The sequence below is a fragment of the Coturnix japonica genome, chromosome Z (genome assembly GCF_001577835.2).
Source record: "Coturnix japonica isolate 7356 chromosome Z, Coturnix japonica 2.1, whole genome shotgun sequence".
In the NCBI taxonomy this organism is placed as follows: domain Eukaryota; kingdom Metazoa; phylum Chordata; class Aves; order Galliformes; family Phasianidae; genus Coturnix; species Coturnix japonica.
Genome location: NC_029547.1, coordinates 20245950 through 20258381, shown reverse-complemented (window position 1 = coordinate 20258381; position 12432 = coordinate 20245950). Strand labels below are relative to the sequence as shown.

The window sequence follows — 12432 nt, the reverse complement described above, 5'->3', positions numbered from 1 at the left end:
ACCAGTGTGAAGGGGGAATGCAGAAGAGTAATCAGTTGTGAAGAGCAGGTGATTCTCTTGCAATGCTATGCATAAAGATGTATTTTGTAATGAAGATTCCTGATAGTTGAAAAATGTAAGTCTCTTTTAGCTGGGACTTGGTGAAGAATTGCAAATAGGTGCAGTAGGATAAAGATGAAGTTTAAAAGGGATGGCAATGTGTGTAGGAGGAGACTGCAGTAATTAAAGTCTGTATGTGGTATCTGGAGAGGAACTTGTAATATTTTTACTGTTTAGAAGATTGTAATATGAAATGGTGGTGTGTTTAGTGGTACTATGAAAGTGGTGACGTGTTGGGACTTGTTAGGCACAAACTATGAATACCAACTGATGGGATGGAATGTTTTCTAACTTTGAAATCCCCATGTTATTACCTCTAACAACATAACACTTGAGGATCTTAAAAGGTGGAGCTACTCCCTGTCTGTACCTTGAACTTGTGAGACAAGGTTTGTGCTTTTCCAGAGGATTGTAGTCTCATTTGCAAATGCAGCCTCAGTAATCTGCTTGTGCACTGCCTTCTTATGAGGCTTCTGAGCCTCATCAATGTATGAAAATGCTGGCTTTTCATGGGGGAGAGCTGTAGACTGAAAAGAACATTAATTGTGATTCCATGTGTTTTCCTCATTGTGTGCTGTGAAGAACTGGTGACTTATGAGGAGCTGCTGAGAGAACTGGGAAGTTTAGTCAGAAGATGAAGCTAAGGAGAGACTTTCTGTTCTCTACAACTGCCTGAAAGGTGCTTGCAGTGAGGAGGGTGTTGGTCCCTTTCCTCAGCTGTCAAGAGGAGCAGTGGGGAATGGCCTCAAGTTACATCAGAGGAGGTTTAGATTGGATGTCAGGAAGAACTTCTTTATGGAGGGGGTGGTTGAGCACTGTAATGGCCTGCCCAGGGAGGTGGTGGAGTCCCCATCAGTGGAGGCATTTAAGAGATGTGTGGGCTTAGAACTATGGGGACATAATTTAGAAGTGGGATTCAGTAGGTCAGGCTACTGTTTGGACTTGGTGATTTTAAAGGTGTCTTTCAACCTACGTGATTCTGAGACACAGGAAGAAGCGCAGAATCCAGCAGGTGCTAACTCTTGTTATCCAGTTGGAATAGATTTGATGGTGTCTGAATCTTGATCAGTGAAAGTAAAACCTATGCCATTAAGAATTAAATACTTTTCAGTAGCCTTTTTAGGATTTAATGAGTACAAGAAAGATCTGATTTCTTTTATTCTTCTAGATCCGAGATTGGAAGGCTGGCCACTCATGTCTTCACCTTTTCCAACAACCTTTATCATTGGAACCTACATCTATTTTGTCACTTCACTGGGACCCAAGCTCATGGAAAATAAAAAACCTTTTGAACTCAGGCAGATAATGGCATTTTATAACTTTAGTGTGGTAGTACTTTCCTTGTATATGACTTATGAAGTAAGTACTACTTTTATTTACAATGTAGTTATATATTTCTTGTCTCTAAAAACCCTAATAAATTTGAATAAACTTATTGATAAGCTTATAAATACAACTCTTGCTCTTCAATTCTCAAAACAATTATCCTGATTGTTTTAATTATATTTCTCCAAGCAGTATGCTAAATGGGTTGAGCATGATTTGGTATAGGAGAGTAACTCATACCTAGAAAGACAATAAAATATTTAATATGCCACTATATAAAATTTACTGATTGAAAAATCCTTGCAATGTATTTGATATCCATTGGCCATTGTTTTCTTAGTTGTTCTTAGTCTGATGTAGCTGTTTCTAGTTCCAGTGCCACAGTTAGCAACGATGTTTCATTACGATATAGAATATGTCTGCTAAGGAATAATCTTCTGTTACGTGTACCTTTTGAATTACAAATGCTAACACTACCTAATGTTGGGTTCCTTGTCTTCTAAAATTATTGGTTTTTTGGATCTTTGAACAAGATGGATGTTTTTTCAGAGAAGGAACATTGAGATTTTGCTGTACTTTATAGCTCAAGCAAGTAGTAGACTTTTAAAAGAACAAAGCCTGGTGCTGTATAGAGCTAGTGTTGGTTGACCAAAAGATCCTTAAGAATGAATAGTATAGACTATATAGGAACTTTAATCTAGAAGATTTTTAAACCTTAAGACAGATATCTGCTTAAGGTTTTATTTATTTCTTTTTAAAGAAAAGCCCGGTGAAACATCATTATGGTAGAAACTAATACTGATGCTTTTTACACAAAAACCTGTTCATGTGGTTTTATGGTTTGTCAAATTACTGATGAAAAGGTGCCAGGTAATCCTGCCAAGCTGGCAATGATTCTGCTAGATCAATTGCAAAAATTTCACCATGAGTTACATTGAAACGCCTGACATTTCTTTTACCAGCCCTTTAACAACAGTGCAGCAGTAGTTACGTGATGCAATGGCTGTTCTTTTGAACGCTGTAAATGTTGGGTCAAGATGCAGATTTTTGTTTTTTTTCTTTTTGTTTTGGAAAGTCATCAAATGTCTGTTCATGGTTTGGTGATAATCTTGATTATAAGACCTCAAACTTAAATAAAATGAAGTTAGTTGTAGGTACAGAATTTTAACACAGCATTCAATTAATCTGCTGTCAAGACTTGTATTTTAAAATTTCATGAAAGGATGCATAGATACAGTATGACAGGCTGAATCTCTGCTATTGTCTGACCCTCAGCAAAAAGCTGATTCTTTCCCTCTTTGGATCCAAGCCATTTTGTGGGTGTTAAAATATTATGCTGTGTTGGTGTTCTAAATCTTGCTTTATTTAAACAACTGATTCTTTAGGAAGTTAACACATCAATTGCAGTCGTAGACTAAACCATTTCATCTGTTACAGAGCTGAACCTCATATAATGCATAAGAGGATTATGATGAGAAGTATTTTTTTAAAGTGATACAAGATACAGTAGACTCAGTGGCTGGCAGGAGAGTGAGCAAGTGCAATATTAATGATGTGGCTCTTGTCTTGAGTTCTAATGCAGTCCAAGACAAATGATCAAATGATTGAGAGAAATTACTCATGATACATGAAGGTCTGCCTTGTACACCTGCTTTTGACTGTAAAAACATTAGCTTCTGACCCATTATATTAGTGAAAGGTAATTGAATCATGCAATTAACTAAGCAAGATTTTAGGAACTAGGGTACTGAAACTGTAGTGTACATTGATTTGTTCCTTCTCATTATAGGTAGTAAGCTATACTTCTCAGCTGTACTGATTTTCTTGAATAGTAAGATTTTTGGCTGTGATAGCAACTTCCAAAAACTTTGAAAACATTGTTTTTGTGGACTGATTTATACACTCAGTTGTTTAGCTAGCATGTGTTTTGAGATGTTGTTTCTCCTCCTGTTAGTAATGCTGTGAGATAATGGTTGTAGAAAGAAGGTTCTTGTCGGTAGGTGTGGTCCTAGAATTATGAATTTGTTAATCTTGCAGCAGTAAATGGTAGCTAGCCCACACAGAGGTAGGTTTTTGACAAGCTTGCTGATCCAGCAAGTTTATAACATTGTTTTGCTCTCTTGCTTAGTTATTGCAAAAGTAATCTGACATGAATTATTTTTTCCATAAGACACAATGTAAACCTATGCTCTTCTTTTATTTGCTCCAGTTTCTTATGTCAGGTTGGGCAACTGGCTACTCATTCCGATGTGATATTGTTGACTACTCAAGGTCACCTACAGCCTTAAGAGTAAGTTGCCAAATGCAAGGCCAAGTTGTTATGCTACTCTGACTTTATTTTTTTATTTTTTCCAAACAACCAAATGCGTTGCTTTGGAGTAGAGTGCTCTGAAGGATAATGCCTTCCTGCATATTATGGGGTTAACTGCTGGGGTTGGTTGTGAGTGATATGGGCAATACATTTGTTGGCTTCTTCCTTTTCATCCTTAGATAATCTTAAAACGAAACAATTTTTTTAAGAAAAAAATTGAAGCAAAGCCACAAAACAAACTGAACATCACCAAGACACTGTTTTCTTCTTCTGTTCTCCTGTTTTCCTTTCATACACCTAATGCCATTTCTTGGTTTTATTCGTGATTATTAGAATTTAACAGTGCTTTTCATTTTTGCAGATGGTACGAACTTGTTGGCTATACTACTTCTCCAAGTTCATTGAATTATTAGACACCGTAAGTATTTGTAGCCTAGAAATTATGCATTGACGCTTCTTTTTCTCAGTAAAAGAACTGCTGCTGTTGGGGCTGTTGCCTTTTTCATTGGCTGCAACCTTCATTACTGGAATACCATGAAAGTGTTAACCTGTACTTTCTTTCATCATATTCTCCAGTTATGCTGTCATTCCTTAACTACCAAGGAAAATACTAGTTACAAAACGTACTTCTCAAAAATTCAGAAGCCCTGGTAGCTTGGCTGCTTACAGCTGATTACACTAACCCACTGTGCTGTAGCAATGATCATCTCAACACAGTGGATAAAACATGGTGTTGATGTTAAAATATTTTTCATGTCATCTTCAAAATTTTATTATGGAATATTTACATCAACAGCACTGAATTAGTTGCCATACCTGCCTTCTCTAAATACCTATGTGTGCTTACATGGTTGTAACCAGAGATGTATGTAGTAGTAGGCCTGTACTCTAAACTGCTTAGTAGAAAACCTGGGCTGCAGTGTGTTAAAGCACACTGCAGACCTTGGTCACCACTACCAGCTGTCTGCCTTCCCTTCTTTTTGAAGGGTTGGTGAAGTTGTTCTCAAGACAGCTTCTGGATGCTGGAGTCAGCTGCGATTTCATTGTCTTATGGTGTTGGGTGCAACAGTGATGATTCAGGGGCTGACTCACAAGTAGCTTGGATGTTCTACACCCTGCAAGCAAAGTTAGCCAGCTGATTTTCATCTACCAACAGTCATTTTAGAACACTCGTACTGACTGGGACAAATGGAATGGTAATGGAAATGACAGGAATGCCAAAACTGGAAAAGCCTGAATGGCTTAGTTTTCTTCAATAATCTTGTTAAGATTGCTACTTTTTAATTAGACCTGGGTTTGGGGGAAAAAAAAAAAAAAATAAAAAAATTTGTTTTATTTGAATCCACCCAATCAGGTACTTATTTCTCAGCAGCCTTTTTTTGTTGTTGTTGAAAAAGTTATTTCTTAGCTGTATGTAAGTCAGCCGTTTCCAAATATTTTTCCTGGCATGCCAGACTAGGTTTTTTTGTTTCTTTTCTTGCTATCTGATACCATCTTTCTTGTGACCTGACTTCTTACAGTTTTCTTGCTGTTACGCCTTAACACGTATCTCAGTGTTTGACCTTTTAAATGCAGCCTATCAATGTCTATAAAAATGCCTGCGTATATTCTTACCTATGTTGCCTTTTTCCAACAGTAGTTAACTGGGTGTTCAAAATCAAGTGCTCTTTATCTAACTCACTTCTTTTGCCTCTATCTATTTCTAGTCCCTCAATTCATTTTCTCAAATGTCTTTTCTTTTGTTCTTGTAGTTCAGGGCACTTAAAACATCTGATGCTTATAGATAACTTATCAGTCCAAGCAAGTCCATCTTGCACTGTCCGCTGCACTTAGAATGTAGCTCAGCCTTTGATGCTTGCTTTCGAAGCTTGCTCTGGTTACTGAGACTCCATAGGTGGATTTTAATGCTAGTTTAATTTCTTTTGAAAATTAATCAGACATGTCCAGAGCATCAGGTTTCCCACCTTCTCCTGAAACTGCAACAGTGAGGAATTTTTAAATGTATAGTAGGGAGCAACCAGCTACCAACACATACAGTTTTCTGTAAGTATATTGGGCTTGAATATCTTCCATAACATTCTGCTTGTTAAAATCTGTTTCAGATATTTTTTGTGCTGCGTAAGAAAAACAACCAAGTTACATTCCTGCATGTCTTTCATCATTCCATCATGCCATGGACCTGGTGGTTTGGAGTCAAATTTGCTGCAGGTAGCAGAGAGACAGTTTAACTTTTAAATATCTTCTAGTAGAAAAATTTAAACAAGCTAGACAAATATTTGAAGAACAGATTAAAAGACTTTTGGAAGCATTAGTCTTTTAACATTTGTATGCCTTCAGGATCTTTGATCTGAGATCACTATATATGGCAACTATTTAAATGGGACAGTACTCATTTATATTTGACATCATTGTGTTTAGTGTTGAGGGGAGAAAGTGCAGAAGAGAGAGAGCTGAGCAAAGAGCACAATTATGTAAAAAAGAGGTGTGACTGACATTAAAAGTGGTAGGGAAGAAGTATAAGAGAACTCAGCACTACTTTGAAGACGTTAGTCCCTTGGCATGTAAAAGCTGAATCAGAGGGGAGTACTGTGTTCTTGTCATCCTTAGCATTTTTATTTTTACTGTTGTTAGGTATCATAACTGAGGCTTATTTACATTGAATACTTCAGCTTTCATGAAAGTATAGAGCTTAATTATTACAAAAACTTAGGCTATGCTTATATTTCAACTGAACTGATTTTTTTTTTTGTCCTCTTTAGATTACCTCTCCTCCTTCCCTGCTTAAGTGCACACTACAAGATTAGTGTGCATCAGTAATCACTAATAAATAAAGAATGCCATGGGAATAGCTTGGTAGTTGCATAGTAGAGAAATATATACTCCTTTAGCAGTACATTTGTAGGAGGGTGTGGGGTTTTTTGTTTTGTTTTTGTTTTTTTTTTTACGAGTTTTTACCAAGAAATATATATATTTTTTGCACATGTTTCTTTACTCATGTTTTCTGATGTGCTTTTTTTTTTCTCCCAGAAAAAACAGTGTCAAACTGATAATATAACTATACTGATAGCATCTGTTATGTTAGTTCTTGTTTTATGAGTGTGATAATCAGCTGCAAAAGCAGTCCAGTAGATTTACACAGAGGTCTTTTGAACAAGCCCAGTGTGCAGATCTTCCTTGTGTATAGGAAGGATATAATTCTACTGTATTTGCTGAATTTCTATTATTAGGAAGCTTGGTTGCATCTTTTTCAAATGTTGATGAACAACTGGAATTTAAATTAATAAGGAAATTGTGATTAGTTTCTTCAGCCATAAAACTTAGTATATCTATAGAGCTGCAAAGGATCGCAGCAACTAACAGCCTCTCCTCTTCAACTTTGAAAAGTTCCCATTTATAAGTGATTTTCTGCCTTTTATCTGGATGTTGGATCATTATGCCAGATACAGGTTTCTGATTTTGCATCAGATTCAAGTTTCCCATGTGATAATTTCAGCAATACTTTCAGCAAACTGTGGAATGTCTCCTTTCTCCTCAGCTCAGTCATGAAGAGCTGTGTTTATTTCTACTCTATTGCTAATCTTTATATTTTTTAAAAAATATTGTTCTGTTTAACAGTTTATTTATTTATTTATTTTTTCCAAGAATTTCAGTCCTGATGATGAGCATCTTGCATTCAGTTTCATCACTGTTTTGTCCTTGCTTCTAAGTAGTGTGGGTAGTGGTCTCTACTCACCAGGCTTTGGTACCTGAGTTTAAAATTCAGCACATTTGTGAAAAGAGATGCTGATTTATTTTTTTTTTAATTATTTTTATTTTTTCCTCTGATGTGATTTAAACAGAAAACACTAGGAGTACTGCATACATTAGTGGTGGTGGTTTTTGCACCATGTTTTTGTACTGGTGTTTTTTCCCCTCTGCTCTATTTATTTTTTCTTTAGCGTATTCACTGTGCAGGCCAAGAAAAGTATGTCCTTTTGGACTACGAGAACACTCAAATTATTTTTGAAAAACACAAATAGCTTAGTTTCAAAGACAGCTTGCAGTCACAGCTGGAGCAGTTATGATCTATCTAGCTGGAGGTAGTGTGAGCTACTAAAATCACATGATAAAACTTATTTTTAGCTGAAGAGACTTTTAATGGCAAATTGGCTTTTGGATACAAATGTTTCTCAACAGATGTCTGCTCTTCATGATGTTTTGCTTCCTTCCTGATGGCTCAACATTTTCATGTTCGCAGTTCTCTTAATATTACCTTGCCACTTCTTAATTTGTATTATAAAATTTATTTAATTATTTAAAATAAAATTACCTTTGCCAAGTCATCTTAATCCTTTGTTGATCCAATGGAAAAAGAAACATTTCCTCACGTGCTTTATGAAATGTTTTTATCTTCCCAGTTACAGTCATGAGCTTGCCTCAGAGAGCATTGTAACTTGGCCTTAAATTTCATTTTCTCTGTATGTATGTTTTTGAGATGGGACATGGATTTGTGAGGCCTTCATTTACATCATGATTCCAGAAATGTTCTGTCTGAAACTGTGATTCCGTCCCTGGAGATTTCTGTTGGGGATTTATTACTTATCCTCCAGAGATTTGTGAAGTTCATAATATAGGTGTAAAGCAGGTGGGACACTGCTTACACCAACTGCTCTTCACATCTATGTTTCATTTCAAGATGTTAGTGATTTTCATTTTATTCAAGGTAATTAGGTCACCACAGTTTTATTGGTGTTTTGGAACAGCTTGGATAAACTTTGTGATGAGATACCTCAGAACTGGTGTCAGCCCTATTCTGGTCAAATACTTGGAGACCTAATCAGTGTCTACATGCTTCTATAGGCTTTATGGTGTTTTTTCTTTTTCTTGTCTCATACTACTGAGACCTGAGATGTCTTTTTTAGTACACGATGCAATTCTGCTATCCTATTTTGTTTTTCTACAGGTGGCTTAGGAACATTTCATGCTCTGTTGAACTGCATTGTACATGTTATCATGTACACTTACTATGGAATCTGTTCTTTGGGACCAGCCTATCATAAATACTTGTGGTGGAAGAAGTACATGACGACTATCCAGCTTGTGAGTAGTTTTCCATTTGACTTGAAAATCTCTCAGAAAGCTGACTGTGGCTGGTGCAGACAATGCAATACATTTATGCTTTCTATATTCATGTAAATAGCATACAGTTGGTCTAGTGGCTGAATTTTAAAAAATTCTGAGCTAATTCAAAATTAATTTAGCTTCTGGCTAAACAATTACTGCCTGCAAGCACACCTCTGTGTAACTGGGAATGATTTAGCTTGAATATTTATAAGTTATTTAGAGACCTTTTGTCTTGGCAGTATTACCTGTGGATTATTAACATGGTGGTCATGTGGAAACTTTCTTTTAGCCCTCTGTTAAATTCTCTTTTGGAATCTGCAGCCTGTTGTGTCACATGACAATATGTGGTCAGAGCTGGAGGAAAATTAATTTTCACAAATCCTAATGTGTTTTTTGTTCATCTGGCTAGTTTTTCTGGAGGAATGTCCCATTTGTTACTGGTCAGTGTCAAATTACTAATTTCTGGGTTGACCAGCCTGGACTCTTTTTCCTGTAGTGTGGGTTTCACAGTTCTGAGTGTAATTAATGTTGTCCTGACACTTCCGCCTTTGCTCTCAATGCAGTAACAATTGGGGAACATCTAATGCTACATCTCAGTATCTGAAAAAGCCCCAATGTTTTATAGATGTAAGTTATGCTAAATCTTTTTTAAATGTCAGTAGAAAGTTTGTCTTTTAAGCTAAAGTATTGATTGTCTTTCTTTCTTTCTTTCTTTCTTTCTTTTTTTTTTTTTTTTTTTTTTTTTTCCCCCAGGTTCAATTTATTATGATTACAGCTCATATAGGACAAATCTATATCATGGATGATTGTCCGTACCAGTATCCAATTTTCATGTTTATTATTTGGCTATATGGCTCTATGTTCTTAGTCTTGTTTCTCCACTTCTGGTACCATGCCTACACAAAGGGACAGAGACTACCAAAGATGACAAGAAATGGCATCAACAAAGATCAGTGAAAAAAAACAAACAAACTCTTGCCTACAAAAAAAAGAAAAAAGTATACGTCAAAGTAAAAACTTGCACTACTAGACAATCAAGATAATAGGGTGCACACACTACACTCTGTATATTTTGTATGTTTTCTTCCAAAGCAGACCTTGTATTTTTGCCATAAGTTATTTGGTTTTCAAAATTTGGGAGGTAAAAGAGAACAGTGTGGATTTGGTTAAAAATAAATAAATAGTGGGGGGAGGAGAAAGGCTTTTTTTTTTTTTTTTTTTTTTCCTGCAAGAAATGAATAGATGGATGATATCTATCTAGAAGATGCAGGAAAATAAAGGTATTTGATGAGAAAATTAAAATGTGTATGACAAGTACAAAGTACTTTGAACATTAAGGGAAAAGTTACTTCACCTTAGTGGTTACAAGTTGCTGAGACACTTAGCTGCATTTTGTTAAAGAAATTGGTAAATATCATCCTTGAACCTAAAGCATATTATGAGTATAGCTAATACATAAAAATATGCTCACAAGCTATATTACTTGGAAGAAAGGAAAGCTTATTAATCTGTTAAAATATGGCACTTAATTTGAAAAGAGATTTTTGGATTCTTTTACAGAGAATTCATTTCATGTAGGAAACTTGTACTCGTTTAAACATTATTCACGATGTAAGAAAACTACTAATACGGGGATTATCTAAACTGTCTTGCAGTGTAATGATCAAAACAAACTACTGATTTATTCACCGTAGTATTATCATATTCTTATTAGTCACTGTGTCTAGGAATATATTTTGATATAGGTAGGCTACACTGTGTAGGGAGGAGGGAATCCTGTAATCCAGTAATAAAAATCTTAGTCCACAAATAAGTTTTAAAGAAACTGATTTTTGATTGAAGCTTGAATGTCAGCAACCATGATTGTAATATGCTGTATTTTCTCCCATTCTCATTATCTATAGAAATACCTCCCTTGGAAGTCTTTCTGGCGTTTTATTACTATTTTTTGTTACTACTGTTTGTGCTTAACATCTCAAGGTTAAAGTTTCTGTATTAACAGGACTGGTTACCTTGTCTCTGTTCCCTCAGACTGGGAAAACAGACTGTGAGCCATTTTCTGAATTCCTGAGGGTAGGGCAGGCAGAGGTGGTAGGACATGCCTTCAGTCCAGATATGGGATTGACTGGTATGGTGTTTTCCATGACTAGGCAGGTTGTTAGGTCCACACGTACACAGAAATTAAAGGACATTCCTACTTGTATTCAAGTTGCATTTGTAGTGTGTGAGTTCATTAAAGAAATGGCTCATGCAACAGGCCTGTAAATGAGGAGATGGATATGTTTAAATTAGTGTTACCTTTCAATGTACTGTTTTCTATTATGATCACTGCTAACAAAAAATAAGCTTGTGATTTTTTTAATTTGTTTTTGCTTTGTGCTGTATCTGATCTGTGGAGTTTTCAAATACACAAAACATTGGTGCAGGTTTTAATTGCCTCCCTGTTGTACAATTCCAAGAAAATAAGTTTTGTAACCTAGATACTTTTATGGGGATAGCAACATTGATGTACTGTTAATGCGAAAAGAGTTTATCTTGGACATATGTTGCAAATAATTTCTTACAAAATTGCCTATGAGTCTTCTTTATAAAACAAATAAAAATAATTTATATTTTACATTTGTGACTTATTTTCTGCAGCTCTCAACTCTCATGGCAGATTAGAGTTAGATTAGGATTTGGTTGGTGCGTGTTGTATATCATGACCTTCATTTAGGTGTTTAATCCTGGAATCCTTACTGCTGAGTTTCATTTCGCTGGCAGAACACAGAGATTTTGCACAGAACTCTTACTAGCCAGGGTGCTGAGTGGGGAAACACCATCGCTGACACCAAGTCTCAAACCATACCGGACTGTATATGTTCCCTCGGCTTCTGAAGCAGGGGGTTATCTCCTCAGAACTGGGACCTAGTGTGTTACAAAATACAAATGCATAAATGTGCAGGGATCATAACCAGCTGGAAGTTTTACCAGAAGAAAGAGATGGCACACACAGTTGCAGTTTAAGTGGAATGTGGCCTACAGCTGACTGTGAGGGGCTGTGTGCTGTTTTGTTGGTCTGCAGCCTACACCAGTACCCGATTCCTTCTACACACTGAGTCTGTGACTATGCATGGTCAAAACTGAGCTCAAAACCAAGCGTCTCTAGATTCCTGTAAGGAGCCAGGGAAATCTCCCAAGTCCAGCAGTTGCACAGCAGCCTCTGCAGCCAGTTGCTTAATTAAGATTTAATTAAGCAGGAGATACTGGTCAGTCCACAGGTTGTCTGCAAAGGCCACTTTGGCGTCCTGCTACGTATTTCCTTGCAGACTGTTCTCGTTCCTGTGTGTTGTATGGGAATTCTATCAGAAGCTGCATTCAGAACAGTTAAGTGCTTCATTACAAAATGTCATTAATCATAATGGGCTGTTCCCTGTGAGAATCATACAGTCTGCACATGGACAGTTATGTTTTTGTTTCCTATCTCACAATCCTCTGTCATTGCATGGTAGACCTGAGTGCTCCTGGAGCCATTTCATGAACATGCGATGGTAATGAGGGGACAAGGGTTGGGGCTGCGCCCTCTGTAGGCTTATGGCGGCGGGGCCCCTCCG

General features: G+C 36.6%; 1 protein-coding gene across 6 annotated transcripts in view; it reads left to right on the top strand.

Moving 5' to 3' along the window:
• Positions 1-11456, top strand: part of ELOVL7 (ELOVL fatty acid elongase 7) — a 31305-nt gene extending 19849 nt beyond the window's left edge. For 5 of the 6 annotated variants that reach the window (XM_015848781.2, XM_015848779.2, XM_032441318.1 and 2 more), the window contains exons 3-8: positions 1268-1458; positions 3635-3715; positions 4098-4154; positions 5839-5944; positions 8679-8815; positions 9593-11456. In XM_015848781.2, the coding sequence (XP_015704267.1) occupies positions 1268-1458; positions 3635-3715; positions 4098-4154; positions 5839-5944; positions 8679-8815; positions 9593-9796 (776 nt within the window). In that variant the 3' untranslated portion in view covers positions 9797-11456. Of the gene's footprint in view, positions 1-651; positions 779-1267; positions 1459-3634; positions 3716-4097; positions 4155-5838; positions 5945-8678; positions 8816-9592 lie in introns of those variants that run through there. The other variant, XM_032441319.1, reaches the window with a different exon arrangement.
• Positions 11457-12432: the final 976 nt, after the last annotated feature.